Raw genomic sequence first — 17,881 nt, 5'->3', positions numbered from 1 at the left:
ATACAGAGGTGTATATATCAGCTAATTGATGATAAATATATTGATAAAACTGAAATGAAAAAGTCTTAGGTTGAATTGCAAATATAAACAAACAATTTATATGTATACACATTGGACCGATTATGACGATTCCTACGAACCTCAAAATGATTAGGTAACACAAAATTGAGACAATATAGTTAAGTAGTCTTTACAGATTCATCAACTTATTAAGCATTTTTAATTAAAACCGTGTATATATACATACGTCATTTAAAAATGACAAAGCATATCATATATAACAGAAAAGAAAAGGTGACAACAGGTTATATCAAATCAAATGAAGAGAGTATAACAATATTCACTAATCAAATATTTAGTTAAAACAAAATCATATGTAAAAGTAGTGTGATGTATGCTACTTAAGTTGACAGATATAAGTAGTATGTAACATTAATCAGAAGTGGAATGCCTTGCACCAGAAGATTAAATTGAAAAGAACCAGAAGGGAACAGAGAACAATTATAATAACAACAGAATTGAAATAATCATGAAGCATAGTAAAAGACAACTGAATGAAAATATACAAATGATTTATTTAATTTATGATTTTTATATTTTGTGAAAGTACTCTGTAGTATTTGTATTAAACAATAAATTGGTCTTCTTCATCAATTATTCAATCACTATAGTCGCTTTATTACAGACATGAAGAATACAAGATATATACATTGAATTAAGACACAATAATTTCCAATCAGAAGATAGTCAATATCACACAAAACTCATATGATGGATTACACTGCAAAATCGTGCATGGAAGACAGTTGACAAAGTCGTTCAAAGTGAAGACCGGTGTTAGGCAAGGTTGCTTACTCTCACCCTTTCTCTTTCTCCTGGTGATCGACTGGATCATGAAGACGTCAATGTCTGAAGGGAAGCACGGGATACAATGGACATCTAGGATGCAGTTGGATGATCTTGACTTCGCAGACGATCTGGCCCTTCTATCCCAAACGCAACAACAGATGCAGGAGAAGACGAACAGTGTGGCAGCAGCCTCAGCAGCAATAGGTCTCAACATACACAAAGGAAAAAGCAGGATTCTCCGATACAACACAGAATGCACCAATCCAATCACAATTGACGGAGAAGATTTGCAAGATGTAAAAAACCTTCACATATTTGGGTAGCATCATTGATGAACAGGGTGGATCTGATGCAGATGTGAAGGCGCGGATCGGCAAAGCAAGAACAGCATATTTACAACTGAGGAACATCTGGAACTCAAAGCAACTGTCAACCAACACAAAGGTCAGAATTTTCAATACAAATGTCAAGACAGTTCTACTATATGGGGCAGAAACCTGGAGAACTACGAAAGCCATCATCAAGAAAATACAGGTGTTTATTAACAATTGTCTACGCAAAATACTTCAGATCCATTGGCCGGACACTATTAGCAACAACGTACTGTGGGAGAGAACAAACCAGATCCCAGCGGAGGAAGAAATCAGGAAGAAGCGCTGGAAGTGGATAGGACACACATTGAGGAAGCACCCAACTGCGTCACAAGACAAGCCCTCACATGGGATCCTCAAGGCCAAATGAGGAAAAGAGGAAGACCAAAGAACACATTACGCCGAGAAATGGAGATAGACATGAGAAAAATTAACAAGAATTGGATGGAACTAGAAAAGAAGGCTCAGGATAGAGTGGGTTGGAGAATGCTGGTCAGCGGCCTATGCTCCATTGGGAGTAACAGGCAGAAGTAAGTAAGTAAGTAAGTAATTTCCAATCATTGAACAGTCTTGCCATTTTAGTAATTAATTTCATGAATATAATGACAATGTTATATTGATAATGTTTAACTCATTGCAATAATAATGTGAGTAACTCCATATCACATATTTTACAATAGTTTATAATGTCAGTTATATAAGCTAATACAGTTTTGTAAATTAATATAAACAATGAAATTAAAATTAGTCTTAACTTAATGGCAAATTATTTAGTTAAATATTAAGTACAGACAACTTGTTATCCTTTTTCTAGCTAAATAGTAACATATAAAGCGTTAACAAATGATATTAATTGAAGATTCAAACTTCAATAACAATCTCTTTACATTAATTTAAGTGATTGATTTGTGTTATCACTGTTCACAAAAATAATATGATACGGAAATTATTGACAGTTTTAACTAATCTTTACTTGAAAGTGGTCAATTTTAACCAAGATCACTTCATTACAACGGATGATATGGTTTGTAAAATTTTTGTCGCGTCTACAGTATAAAAAATAACTGAAAATAATTACCCTTGTAGTCAACGTCGAATATAACACACAAGTAGGTGTGAGAAACAAGTGGGTGGTTTCGATTGTTGTAAACTAAAATTAAGGCTTTATTAATAAGAACTATTTCTGCTTTTTGTTAGGCAGATGATCAAAGCTTTGTTCTCCGAAAATCGCAATCCAACGGACTAACATACATTACCAGTATCTTCTACACTTTATGTTGATGATTTATAAAGTGGTAGGTTGACTTGTCATGAGATTACTTTGTTCGTTAGATTGTTGCCAAATAATTCTTAATTGATATTCTCCAAGGACTGACGTACTTCAAACTTTGTGAAAACTAGATTTAATATCCAGTCACTATCTTTGGACACCTTCATTCGTTGGGAGCCTCTTGTTAGAACATTGAAATAAAGAATACTTGTCCACTTTGCAGATGCAAACGAAACAGAGATTGCACCGAGTTTCAGTTAGATGGTTTTATATTATTGATTAGCGAAATTGACCATGAGTTTGTGACCGAAGTCATTGGTACCATTTATAACAGCTACTGACTGAAAAATGCTATCTGATCAGTTAAACTATAGAGGGAATCTCAGATGAAACGTCGAATATGCTCTGCCAACATACTAACTAGGTTATATTTTGCATTTATAAATTATGTATCATAAAAAATCTCTTTTGTATTTCATTGTTATCCATCTCTAATCAGTTTAAGAGCAAACTGAAACGGTTATAATATCTCATGACATTCAAAACTTCTAGTCAATTTGAAAATATCCATTCGAAAAACAAGACAGAATTTCCTTACGGAAACATCGACATACTTCTATTTCTTTTTATTTATCAACCCTATATTTTACAAAGATAAACAATCTTTCACATAAGGTTACCATAAAATGATCGATTCATTCAATGGGTTACATATTAAAATGAGTAAATACCATTACTTCTAAGTACTGCGTATTTTCTTCCTACGAATCTTGTTTACAAACAATGCATACATAATACATGTAAGACAACCTTAAACATCGTCATGATCAGCATTATGTATGTCTAGGGGGAGAGAAGATGGACATTTTAAGGTCTATTTATTTCTTAGTATTTATTATTATTAGTATTATTACTGTAACATTCCTTTTTTTAAGAAAAAATGATTAGTTCCTATCGTAGTATGTCATCGATGATGAATAGGTAACTTAAATCAAACAATATGATTAGTTGTAAGTAGGATAATGGATAGAATGAGTTAATTAGTGTACATTTTTGACATGCAAAAATCAATCGATATATGAGGTAATATTGTGGTGTGTGCTACTGATGTCGATAGATATAAGTAGCATGGATCATCCATAGAAAGAAAAAAGACCTGGCAGCAGAAAGTTAAGAAGATCGCAGAAAAGAGAACAAGAACAGAGAATGATTAGTGTGGAAATGAAAAAAAACACAATCAAGTCTGAGACTAATTATTGACATTTTCCAAATGAAGTATTTATTGTATGGTTCACAGATTTTACTACAGCATTCTATAATTTTGTATTCAAATACATTTGGTTGTCCTTGTTTGTGTTCTTGTTCATTACAATATGACTAGTTTACAACAAATTTAAGAACAAGTTGAGACATGTTTTTCATACTAAGAATTTAATGTAACAACATTTTTTTATTTGTGCTTTTTTTTACCATAAAAACTTGAGCCTTCACGTTTGTTTTTTACGTGATTAACATGTTTACAACTAAACATATAACAATACACACATATATGTACATGAGGAGTCAATGGACAACAGACTAACTGCAACGAATGTATACTATTGTCTCTATAAAAATATACATATCAAATCAACAGGCTTTTAATATGATTATCAAATCTTATAAAATTCGAAGTGAGAGAAAAAAATTTAAAAAAATGAAGAGAACAGTATAAGGTGTAATGGAATGAGGTCGAGAGAGAGAGAAAGAAAAATATTAGTGACCAACATAGGTATCAATCGACTTGTAAAATGAGTCATTCAAAAACCATGAGTACTAGGATAATAGTAATAATAATAATAGTTGAAATAAACAAAAGCGCACATGGAACAACAGCCTACATAACATGAAATTCTTCAGTAAGTTAAAAGATTAAATGTTTCTGTTAAGTGACTAGATGTAAGAAAGATATCTGGTACAGGACAGATAACACCAATGTTAGTACTACTGAATAATAGTCATGAATTGATTGGAGTTGGAAATATGGATCATCAAATGTTGGTTCATTAGTCTAATAGGTACTGTGAACACTATCAGACGTAAAGGTCTTCGATTTAGGCGCTGGTAGGGGTAGCAATGAAGGCTCATTCGTCGAAGACTTAAAACTAAGACGAAGCAGATGTGCACCATGGTTCTGAATACAATGTCAAACCATGATGACCGCACGAAAGCCTTGCTACGACTAAGAGTGGGGAGAATCTTTTCTTCCTCTTAAAAGGCTTTCATACGGCCACGTGTTCATAATATCTATCAGGGGAATTCCACATCGAGTATTAAATTCTCGGTGCTTGAACCACATGGAGAAAGTGGAAAGGTTGATTTATGAAATGGCACAGATATATGAAAGCTGTATAAGACTAGAATACGTCGGTCGTTCATCACAGCTCTCTGGCTAGGGTCCCCAAGATAACCCAACTCAATGGCTCGAGATGCAACCCGACATGGTGCAGAATAGACACCCTTGAAATCCAACTAACTTATAGTTCAAAGGAATTATGTTCACCATGACATTTTAAGGTTTGACGAGGAATGAACACTCTAGATAGAAGCTCATGTTTGTGATGTTAAGTGTTTGGAAGTGGTCGGCAGGAAACCTAAGTTTCGTTCTACTTGGGACACGTTATCAACGATTACCTGTAATATTAAGATTGTTGCCACATCACGTGTGATTTGAACCCATCATCAAGCTTTAAACTTTGAGGCATTACCACTATCCTGTTCTGGGACTACCAGACCTCGATTCTTAGTGACGCGGGCTCAAATTAATCGGCGAGTATCAGTCCCCTGAAGATTGTAGGTACGTCTTGTTGACGTGTACACACTAGCACGAAATTCAGGCCCAGCGTTTCTTGTCACCCATCTTCAATAACCTAGTATTTCATCACATTCGAGGGAATATCAAGTCACTTAGACTAGTAACCACATTGCAAACTGTTCAATAAGGATTCGATCACAACTAATGACTAGACAAATATGGCATTGTTTACTACTACTCAATGATCGATCAACTGTAGACCCCACAATGGGAAAAAACAAATACTCAATTTAAAGATTTTACGCTCAATGTTGACCGATGATGAAAATTACTTTTAAAGAGTAATTATTATCAACTTGAGAATCATTAATAGAGGAAGACCATGAGTTTTTAAATATAGAGATTCTATGACCTTCCAAATGATTGATGGTTTAACTGTCAGATTTTTAGTGACGTAGAGAATACTAAGTCAATTTAGTGGTCTTTAACTGTTAATCCAATCAATTGGCTATATAAGCTTGCCATTATTTAGTGACGCGGTTAACAGTTTGACTCTCAACAATGTTGAAATCTATTAGATACGACCTTCCCGTGAGCGAGATCGTGGATACGCACTGCTGAGGAGTCCCATACTAAGACGAAACGACCGTCCAGTGCTTCCAGGTTTTCAGTGGTGGTCTTAAACCAATCGGTTTATGATCTTAATCAAAAACTTAATGATCTACATAACCTCATACTGATAGTTACGACTGTATTTATTTAGTATCTTCGATAATTCATATGTTCAACTCAGTTATCATTAGTGAGAATATAAAATATTGGTGTTTCGTGATAGTCTGTCATAGTGACTTTGATTAAATACCAATCCCCAAAGGAATTGTACCATTAGGCTAATTTCCAAAATTCCTCTTGACTAAATGCAGCAGTAATAATACACTACGGACCGACCTACTTCTCATAATATATATGCGATTTCATGTAAACAAAAAGTTAAGCTAAGGTTATACGAAATATTTCCAGTATTCAGGAAATATAACTTCGCCTAAAGCCTTTCTAGGGTTTTTGTTGATTCCAAGCCCAGATAATGAAGGGTTAAGTATGGAATTACCAACCCAGCCCCACAAAACAGAACCTTGTTAAAAGAGGATAAGCAGAAAAAATCATTTAAACCACTTAACGTCTATCCTGGAAAATGTAGGATTCTCATTCAAAAGTTATGGCTTCTCATGATAAAAGTCGACAGTTTTAGGTTTACTATCATTAACAGACAATTCCAGATAACTTCAGACTCCATAAAATGAAATCTTTAGTGAAAACGACACCCCAATATGTAGCACTTAGTGATTAAATAAACAGGAAAGTGGTTGAAAGTGTTATATCTAACACTTAGTGAACGCTAAAATCATTGAGCATAGCCTTAGCAATAGTCAAATATTAATAATGATTATTATTTTTTTTAGGCAGAAAGGCGATAAAAATGGTTGATGGTTTACAACGCTTATTCTTCATTATTATTATTATTATTATTATTATTATTATTATTATTATTATTATTATTATTATTCATACCCGTGTCATACGTACCAAAGAAAAGAGAATCACAGCACAATTCTTTGAACAAAGCTATATGCCAAAATTATAAGTGTACACATGTTAATAATTTCAAAATATTTATTTATGTAACAATAATAAGAACAGAAAACATATAGTCAGAGAATAATCATGAATAAATAATAATAATAATAATAATAATAGTAATGTATTATTCAATCTTTTCTGGAAGGCATGTATAAACACGCAAACAACCATATCTGTTGTTTGTACTTAATTTCTTTCAAAATTCAACATTGAAAATAGATATATACACATTCCTGATTGATTCTAGTTTGATAAATGTATGATGACAATGAAGAAATTCTACATAAGTTAAAATCAATACAAATAGAAATATTGGTATCGTCACCATTGTCATGGTGATGATGATGATTATTATTATTATTCGCCTATTCGCCATTATCACTATTTTTTTATGAATGATAACATTCAGATACGTGATATACCATTGTGATTATTACTCCAAACACTATGATTATTACTATTACTACGCTTGCACATATATGTTGCGTACATATTTATAGAAAGCTAGACACATTGTTTTTGTTAACCCATAATATATATACATATATATACAAAAATGTATTGATCACATGGCATTGATAAATGAAGTATTTATGATTTAAACATTTGCCAAACAGAATGGTCGTGTACAGGTATCATAAGTGAAGTTTCATACACATATGCATATATTCTTATAGCAAACATAAAGGAACATATATAAACGTATATACAAACAAATAAGCCAAATATTAAGTGAAAATATCAAAATGTCAACATGGTTGAATGAATTGTTCCTAATACAATGTGCGTGTGAATGTTCCTTGATGACGCTAGGTCCATTTCAAAGTAAGTAAGTAAGTAAGTAAGTAAGTAAGTAAGTAAGTAAGTAAGTAAGTAAGTAAGTAAGTAAGTAAGTAAGTAAGTAAGTAAGTAAGTAACTAACTAACTAACTAACTAACTAACTCGGCGCGGAGCCCCTTTGGAGCTACTACCGGCACGAAGCCGGATAAAGTGGGAAGGTTGGGCATGGGGTTAGCGATTCTATTTCGTAGGAAACCAACTAGCTAAAGAAAAACGCAAAGTAAATAAGTAAAGTAAGTATTAGTAGAGACTGTGACATTTTGGGTTACTAATTTTACCACGATGTGATGGAAATCTACTAGGGGTAAAGAGAAAAATTTTCATCCATAATATTACTGGCCACGAAGGCACTTTATCGCATACACATTTCGCGTTTCATATACCCATTAAAGTTATATGCTAAATTATGTATAATACCAAACAATCTAGGTAAACAGTATATATATATAATGATTTGTGAAATGTAAACTGAACAAAAGTAACTAGTTCACTTGTATATTTTAGGTCATATGATAACCTGGCACAAATACTATCTAAGTATCGCCGCTATGATGACGGTGATAATGGCTATGACGAAAATAGGTAAATATAATCACATTTCACATAAGAGAAAAAACAGAGAAAACAAACATTTACTCCGCATAAATAATAATGTGAATTATAATCTAAGACGAATTAATCGAATGACAGAAATATCATCTGATTATCAAAATGTAAAATCAATTATAGACAACAAAGATTATAGAGCTTTTAAAGAAAAGTAAAACCCATATCAGTAGAATTATTATATTGAGAAATCAACCAGAAATGTGAAAAATAACTTGAAAGTTGAATTAGATAAAACGATGATAAGGAAATAAAATAACAAATTAATGTAGTCAGTTAGTTAGTTAGTTATTCATAAAACCTAGCAAATATATGTGTATCTGTTCAACTTGTAAAACCATATCAGAATAACAAGATGAAATATGATAGAAAGAGAAGTAGTAACAGTATTAGTTACAGCAGAGATTAAGCATAGAAGATATCAATCAAGAAGAATGAATTTGTAGAATAAAAAGTACAAGCATTTTACAACCTATTATGGACATGATGATCAATTATGAAAACACCGAATTAACATGTTTAATAGTCAAGGTAAAACTGAATTAAATGTTATTTGGCATCGAAACTTTTACTAATAATGACATAAAAAAACCCTATTTACAAAACGTATACATCTCATTCAACGTAAATAACTTATTAATTCATAGTGTTAAGCTTTCATATTCTACGTTCTATACTTCTATTCTAAGATGTTGTAATGGGATGTATTTTGATTAATGCTATAGTGTGTTTAGAAACGTTTAGTAATATAGCAGGAAACGCCTACATAACGATTTTCAATTAATTATACCAATTAACAATGTTATAATTCGGTTGACAGAATTAGCAATCAGTACAAATGAATGAACAATATGATACTGTTTACAATCCAGTGATTGATTCATGTAAACAGCTTCTGACAAGATGTCGGCAACAATCTCAATAATACAGGTAGACTTATATTATTGGATTTGGTATCCAATATTTCCAATCACTATTTAACATGAAACACTCAATATAATTTTGTCTAAATCTTTAGTATTCGAATATTTATCATTAGTGATAGTAATTTATGTTATCCCTATTGGTAAAGCTGAGTGAAATTAGTATAATTATTTATTTATAATCGTTGGATAGAAAAGTCGATTAAGCTAAATGATATGCAAACAAAGCATACTATACTATAAAAAAGATGTCGACATGAATTATTTATCCTCAAACGACCAAAATCTGTATGTTAAACAATAAATGAAATAATACAACTATAAACAATGTAGATCAATTGATTAGTGATTAAAAGTAGTCGACTTTCAATCAACAGGTTAAAACGTCGCTCCACTTAGTTGGACAGCTGGTTAGTAGTAAAATTACTTGTCCTAAAATTGTGGCTTGAAGCCAAAAACATGCACCCAGGCCTCATAAATAAGTCATCACAAATACAAATACTAACACAATGTCATAAATACATCATTATTATGACTTACTTGAAACCGGGATAGTGGATATAATAACGGCACCTCTACAGGTGGTTGACCATGAGCGCTAGTTTGTAGGAAATAATGAAATTGACCATTGACTGAATGTGCAACGGCTTTTTCAATAAATTCCACCATAGTATTTGCACTATGTGATTGTGGTTGAGACCAAAAACTAAATCTACCTATTAAAGAATTATTCAACGAAATAAATGATTTACTTTTAGAAAAGTATGAAATTTTATCTACTTATCATTTATTTGTTTACTACATAATAAAGATTGGGTAGGATTATAATTTATGGACGAACTTTGAGCGACGCTAAGATGACCTTGAGAGTGTCTACTTACTTACTAGGGCTAAATGAGGAGTATAAAGCAGTTTGAAGAATAAGGGTTATGATTTACAGTTGATGGTTAGGGTTAGGAATTAGATTTATGTTTTTCATCACGAACTGACACCAGCTATAATGCCGAGACTGTATTTAGCCAAATGGGTGGATGAATTTCGCGCCAAAATCTAAGACTTGTTATCGTAAATGTGATTGGTTCGTCCATAAATTATAGTCTCGCCAAAGATTGTATTCAAGTTTATTAACATAAGTATTCAAAATTCAATGTATTAATTCGATGTTAATATCCAACTGGAATCGGTTTCTTGTTTTTCTTTAATAGTCAGTTGAGAAATTACAGAACTAAATCAACATTATGTACTTAAACAAAACGTTTTCATTCAATGTTCTCTACTAATGGTATGACATACAGTATTCGACATAAACTTATGAAATCACATTTATTTACAATACTCTTATAGTAACAACAGTCGGTGAAGTCGTTAATATTTGGACTGAGTCACGTAGGTAGATGCAGACTATCAACCTGATTGGCAACCGAGAGATTACTGTGGTTCAGAGTCTGTCACAATAGTCCAAATTTATTCACTTTTTATGTTCTCTTAAATCCTGAAATTTAAAATTATCTTATACTGTTTTTTTCATCACATGAATTCACTTTTTCCTCACAAAACCTTTTTTTAATACTACTACTATTACTAATGCATGTACTACTTTCACTACTCTGATATATGGTTTGCCAGATATTTTTTCTGAATCGTAGAGTTTCAAACTAGACTGAAACAGCTATTCATCAGTGACTTCTGAATCATAATAACAGTTTAAGATAATATTACCTTCGAAACTATACGCACTTATTGAAAACAAGCACTCAAGTACACATTAGTAGCAAGTTAAAACTGGGTTTATAACGAAGGAGTAGGAAATTCGATATGTTATTACATCTGGATTGAATATAATTAATAATCAACAAGTGAATATTCTATGCGTATTTGACTCGAATATATATATATATATAGCAGATACACCAGTTCAATCATATCATCCTGTAAGACAGACGTACAATCGGAGTAATAATAATAATAATAGTAACAGTAATCATAATCATAATAATGAGCGCATAAAATAATTTGGCTTACAGCCAAATCCAAGTACTAGCAAACAAAGTAAAGGTATTAAATTAGGTAGTCTACGTATGTACATGTATATATATATATATACATTGTATGTGCTACATGTGCGTTTTGTGTATGTAAGTGTAAAACTAGAGTGTGGTTTAGTTATGAATCAATATTTTCAATATACATATATGTATACCTTTTTCTGTGTTTTCAATCAAACAAAAAAAATCAACAATATAAACCTGTATTTGCTGTCTTGTGAAAAAATAGTAATATTATTAATAAAATAAAATAATCATATTCGATAAATAGATAATGTGAGTTAGTAGTAGTAATAATAGTAAAAGATAAACGCATAGAATTTCTGAAATAATTTAAAATGACTGGAATTTTGGCTTGTCAGTCAGTCACAACATAGAACCTGATACGTATGTACATCGGTTCAGGTTGCCATACTCTATTAGCAAAGAGAGATGAAATTGTCAGGCCGAATCCGAGAGTATTAGAAATAGTTACAGTATGAGTGGTGATGGAAAAAATTATAGATTGAAGGTACGATTCCAGAAATTATAAATTAGTGAAATAGGAACAAAAAACGTTATGATGAATTTAAGATCTTAGAATTTGTGGAAAGACAAACAATGGATACACCTGTACCATTCCAAACAATTCTGAACCATGCCATTTAAAATACCTAACCACTGGTTACGATAATCAAGCGAACCACAACCAGATGATCTATACCATATAGCCTCCAAATGCCCTGGTACGGCCGAGAGTGGGGAGAGTCCGCTCTCACATGGCCACGCGTATATAGCCTCTACCAGGGAAGTCCTACTCACTACCTTCTCGTGGCATTCCTGTAGTGTACGAAATTGAGAGGACGAAAAGCGAACGTCCGGCGCTTTAACCGGGTTGGTGGATATGGAGGGTCCACCTAGAGGAGTTGGAAAACCCTGATTCCAAACCATTGGTGCACATGGGCTCCAGTATCCTGAAGGAACAAATGGCGTACGGACCAATCGTTGGTCACCGGCTACCATGGGACTGCATCTACTTACGGTGCTCCACTGCCTTGTGGATCACACCTTCAGGTCGAAGGTTCCAGGTGTGACCCCCTAAAAAAACCACCTGCTTCGGTTTGGGCACCCGGGCAGTATCACACCGCCCTCACATATATCAAATGAGATCTGTGTGGTGCACATGTATTTGGTGCCTCCTTGTACCAATATCTATGCGTTAAAATAAATAAATAATAAATAAATAACACATATCCCAACCACCTCAGTTGATGAAGATTTACTACCTCATCAATCAATTCATCTCTACCTAATATTCTATTTCTAAACCAGGTACTGTCTGCTCTGCGGTCCCAAATACACGAGTGATACTTCTTGGACATATATGATAGAATACCAGTAATCTATGAATATCCTCTACTCGTACCGGCCATATTTCACATCCATAAAGCAGAACGAAGAGAACTGTTACTCAGTAAACCCGCCCTTCGACTGAAAGACGGATATCTCGCCCATGCCACAAGTGAAGCAATTTGGCACAAGCCACTTGAGCCTATTGAATCCGTGACGAGATGTCGTCAGACACCAGACCATCAGGACTAATGAAACTTCCAAGATAAAAGAAGCGGTTGATGCGTTCAACTACTTCACCCCGTATCACTAATTCGGGCTATAACGCAAGCCAATCATGAAGAAACATTTTGCATTCGGAGGGAGAGAACCGCATCGCAAACATGCTTTCATTGTTGCTTAAGGTGGTCAGAAGACTGCATTTTGTCAGCGTCTTCACCAAACAGAACTATATGATCTGTATATTCTAAGTCAACAAGTGAATTCTCTGGTAAACGATCAATTCTTGAAAAGTCATACGATGAAAGTTATCTCTAAAAGAATGTCTATGAAAAAATTAAATAAAAATGGTCTGATAGTTTCGATGACTGATCAAACAATAGTCAGTTAGTTAAAAAAAACTCTCAAAAATAATCTATTACAACCGATCTAGGCACTAATGTTAATCGAGCCAAGTTGGCGCAAGTTAATTTAATAGAACGAAACAGGGGTTATGATGGTAATAATATCAGCGAAATTAGCAAATTAAACATAAAAGATATCATCCTTAAAAAAAGAAATAAAAATGAAGCCAAGGAAATGCAAGTATGAATATTAGAACTCAGTATTTCTAGGATGATAAAGAGAGAATTTCTACATACACTGAGATTATTGATCTTAAACCATGTCAACTAAAGTCTCTACTGATAGAAATTAAGATTATCGTGAAGGAACTGCCGATCGAGAGTTTCAATTATATTGTGACATGGCTTGGTGCAATGATCAATGACTGTATAGGTTAATACCATCATTACTACGTTATCATTCTGCTTATGTGTTAGTAAGAACAATCGAATGATAAGAACTATCTAGGCGCGTTTATAAGTCATTGCTTAAACATCTTTCAGTTGGTGAAAGTCTATAGCCTTATCGATTGATTTTTCGTTTCCAACTAGTATTTTACACTGTGCACCAGTAATGCGTCGAAAATATTTACGACTAAATATTATCACCAAATGTATGTCTCATCATCTCGAATACTGTGTTTCATTGTTATAGGAAAGAAATAAAGCGGTACGAAATGATTTTGTATAATGAATGAGCGTTTGGTTTCTAAACATTCACTCACTGTACACAGACGAGGAAATAGAAAGCTTATGACTGAAAAGTTATTCAAATCAAAATTAACAAATAAGTTTCCTTTAATAAACAATAGTGTGAATGTAACACTAAAAAATAGAGCTTTATTCAAGTTACAGTATTATTTAACAGTAATTTCTTATAGTTTATAGAATGTGACCTATGATCATAATACATATGAAATATAAATATGAATAAACAGCATAACTGAAATCAGTAAAAAAAGGAAACCTACCTTGATTATGCTCGATTCTTGTATGATAAGTTTCACCACGTACACGAAAACTTAAACTTAAAATATGTGTGTCATGTCCACTATCACGAACTAAAAAGCTACCGTCTGGTCGTTTAGCCAGTAAAAATTGAGCATCTTGGAAACTTAGTGGACCCCAATACCAGCCCATCTGTTAAATGAACAAAATTAAAAAATGTTTTTGGTCTAAAACATACTTAAACAATGTCCCAAGCACATAAAACTTAACAGCAGTAAAAAGAATGTTGACTTATATATTAATGGGTGAATTATTAGATATTTAATTATGCTGAAGATATATTAATATTCCTATCTACACTAATAAGTCACAACTCTAACAAGAAGAAAGTCTACAACTGTAGTAAAAAATTAAACTCCATGGAATTCGTATGAATAAGCCATCCATGAGAAATCTTTATATACAAAATCATACACACGACTCTATTAAGAAACACTTTTTATCACATATTTATAACCAACCAGTTTTAAATGAAACTAATTTTCAATGAGAAGAATATGTAATCTAACTTTATCTAGGTTCTAATCCCACTTCATTTATTTCGAGATAGAAAGCTGGTCAGTATCACACGAGTTTTCAGTGAAAAACGTCTAAAGTAAAGTCAAACACACAAACTTCAACTTGTTTAACGAGTCGTATAAAGATAAAACATAGTAGTGTAGTGAATGAAGACTAGGTGGGGATAACCAATTTATGGTTTAATGAAAAATTACAGAGTACTTTCACAAAATATGAACACTATACATCACATACATCATTTCCACATCTTCCTCCAGTTGTCCTTTACGTGCCTCATGATTCTTTTAATTCTGCTGTTATTAAAATTGCTCTTTGTATACATCCGTGTTCTTTTCTATTCAATCTTTTGCTGCCAGGCATTCCACTTCTGATTGGTGTTATATACTACTTATGTCTGTCAACATAAGTAGCACACACCACAGTAGCATTAGATACTAGAGACTATGATTCAGTTTGGTCATATGAAAACTGTCGATGCAGAGTACGGCGTGAATCCATGAGCGATATACATGCATAATAGCGGTGTTAACTTATAGCTTGACCTATGAAATTAGCTAATCAATCGGTCATTATCAACATAGAAGTTGGCACAGATGAGCGCTAACCTAAGTTATTTGACCACAATATGACGAGACGAGAATGACAGGATAAACAGGAGTCGAAAGAATTTAGTAGCAGTGATAATGACGAAAACTAAGCACTGAAAATATGGTTTAAAAAGATGGTGAAAAGGTATGGACGAAGGGATATTGGAACCCGAAAATGAGAAAAAAATGGAGTTGATGTATCTACGCTATCGTGAAATAAAAATTAACTGAGATCAACCCAATGGACAAAAATTAGCAAAAATAACCGTATCAAAATATGACGCTACAGTTTACCGAATCATGTATGTAAATATTCCATGAAGATGTTGGTGGTGACTAGGACAACAATGAGAGCTTCGCAACTAAACCATCCAGCTCGAAAACCATATATACATGGAGAAAACACCAGGTTCGGATAATGAAGAGGCTTTTTCAATTAAATTAAATGTTTTACACAAATTTAGCAGAGTGGTGAATCAGATCGGAGTGTCACACTTTAAAACATCATAAACAGCAAATTCACAAAAAAGAACGCAGAATAAACAAGTACAACTTAATCAATACCCTAGATTAGAAGTGTGTCTATGGCACAAGAACCTAAAGTCAGGCACACAAACTGATTTTTATAAATTCATGGTTCGCACATATTTATTCAATGAGCCTATAGTCCCCTATAGAGACAACAACAAAAAACCCTCGTAATTTTTTGAGATATATGATTTTAGACACGCTACTTCCTTCTCTTTATATATAATTTACATGACATAGCATGATTGGTCACTAGATGATCAGACGGGGCTCACTAGTCTAAATACACAAAATTTCAGTGATTAGAACATGTAACAGTTTAAGTCAGTCAATTTGAACAATCGTCTATCATTTCAATGATGAGCTTGTAGACACTAGTCAGAATATCTCAATACTCATGCTCTCAACACAGTTATCACGTTAGACTTGAAAAAATCATTAAACATTAAATATAGTGACATTTTGTCACAGGAAGGTTGTCAATTGCCATAATTATAAAATGAGAATAAATACTACTTATATACCACTCAAACATGAAACTGAAAACATATGCTGAAATCGACTGTAGTAGAGAAAAGCAAAAAAGAAACTTCATAATAGCCAACATGACTTGGAGTACATCTATATACATATCAGTCAGTCAGTCAACTACACTGTAGGACCAGGCATATATGTGCACCGGTCCAGTTTGTCATACCTCATTAATACAACAAGATGAACACTGAATTCATAAATTAGTTAATTCAGTAGTGGTAATATATAAAAGAAAGATTGCATATAAGGATATAGTACAGAAAGAAAGAATTAGATCGTAGAAAGAAAGATATGAAACGATTTTAATCTCATAGTTTAAGGGAAGACAGAGGGTGTATACACCTCGCCATTGTGATCAATTCTGAGCCATGTCACCCACAGTCTTCAACCATTTGTTACGATAGTCACACGGATCCGAACCAAGTAGCCCCCAAATGCCCTGGTATGGCCGAGGGTGGGGTGGGCCCGCCCTCTCTCTCGAAATGCTCTCACACGGTCACGAGTATACAGCCTCTGCCAGGGAAGTCCTACACACTGCCTTCTCGTGGCGCGGGTGTTGTTTGCGAAATTGAGAGGACAAAAAGCGAATGTCCGGTGCTTTAACCGGATTCCAAACCAATAGTACACATGAGCTCCAGTATCCTGAAGGAACAAATGGCGTATGAACCAATCGTTGGTCACCGGCTACCATGGGACTGAATCTCCTAACGATGCTCCACTGCCTTGTGGGTCAGACCTTTAGATCGAAGTCTCCGGGTGTGGCCCCCTAAGAAAACCACCTGCTTCGGTTTGGACACGGGCAGTATCACAGCCCTCACACAAATCGAATGATTTATGTGGCGCATATGTATTTGGTGCCTCCTTGTACCAATATCTATGTGTTAAAATAAATAAATAAAAATCTACTAACATGGCACAGACTAGAAGTTAGTGAATTCAAGGACTGATTCTAAGTTTTGATTAGGCCGCTCCTAACTTTCTTCCAATCATCCCCAACACTAGTCAGCATTATCAATATACATATATGTATAATTTTCATTTGCTATAGCGATAAGAGGATAAATAACTTTATTCAACAACAAAATAAACCCAAACAATATCGAAACGATATAAGGGTAACATAAAAGCAAACTAGTAGAGAAAATCATGGACACACATAAAAAAAGAAAGGAACTGATGAAATATTAATTAGAAAAATGTAAAATAGTTGTTACATTCATAGTAAGTTTACGATTGTTCTAATTTTGGGACTATTTATTCTAATGAAGAATGTATAGACAGACATATATAAACATTTATTATAGTAAAGGATATATGTGAAATAGTTCATTTTTAGACAAATAATTATGATACATACAATTGTATATAGCACACATATAATGAGTCATATAATATTCATACCCTTTTTGTTTAAGAATATACAAGTATGATGATAGTC

The 17,881-nt window shown here is 33.3% G+C and overlaps 1 protein-coding gene across 2 annotated transcripts in view; it reads right to left on the bottom strand.

Annotated features, from left to right (window-relative positions):
* The window catches only part of SOCS7_2 (suppressor of cytokine signaling 7), a 38,112-nt gene that overhangs the window by 11,645 nt on the left and 8,586 nt on the right, over window positions 1–17,881 (bottom strand). Inside the window, exons 1-3 of one of the 2 annotated variants that reach the window (XM_051209907.1) lie at window positions 14,239–17,811; window positions 7,345–10,007; window positions 6,855–7,303 (exon numbers count right to left, since the gene is read on the bottom strand). In XM_051209907.1, the coding sequence (XP_051075389.1) occupies window positions 9,793–10,007; window positions 14,239–14,407 (384 nt within the window). In that variant the 5' untranslated portion in view covers window positions 14,408–17,811 and the 3' untranslated portion in view covers window positions 6,855–7,303; window positions 7,345–9,792. Of the gene's footprint in view, window positions 1–6,854; window positions 7,304–7,344; window positions 10,008–14,238; window positions 17,812–17,881 lie in introns of those variants that run through there. The other variant, XM_012937127.3, reaches the window with a different exon arrangement.

The sequence above is a fragment of the Schistosoma haematobium genome, chromosome 1 (assembly GCF_000699445.3).
Source record: "Schistosoma haematobium chromosome 1, whole genome shotgun sequence".
Classification (NCBI taxonomy): domain Eukaryota; kingdom Metazoa; phylum Platyhelminthes; class Trematoda; order Strigeidida; family Schistosomatidae; genus Schistosoma; species Schistosoma haematobium.
Note: the sequence above shows the minus strand (reverse complement) of the source record. Positions and strands in the feature narration are given on the sequence as shown.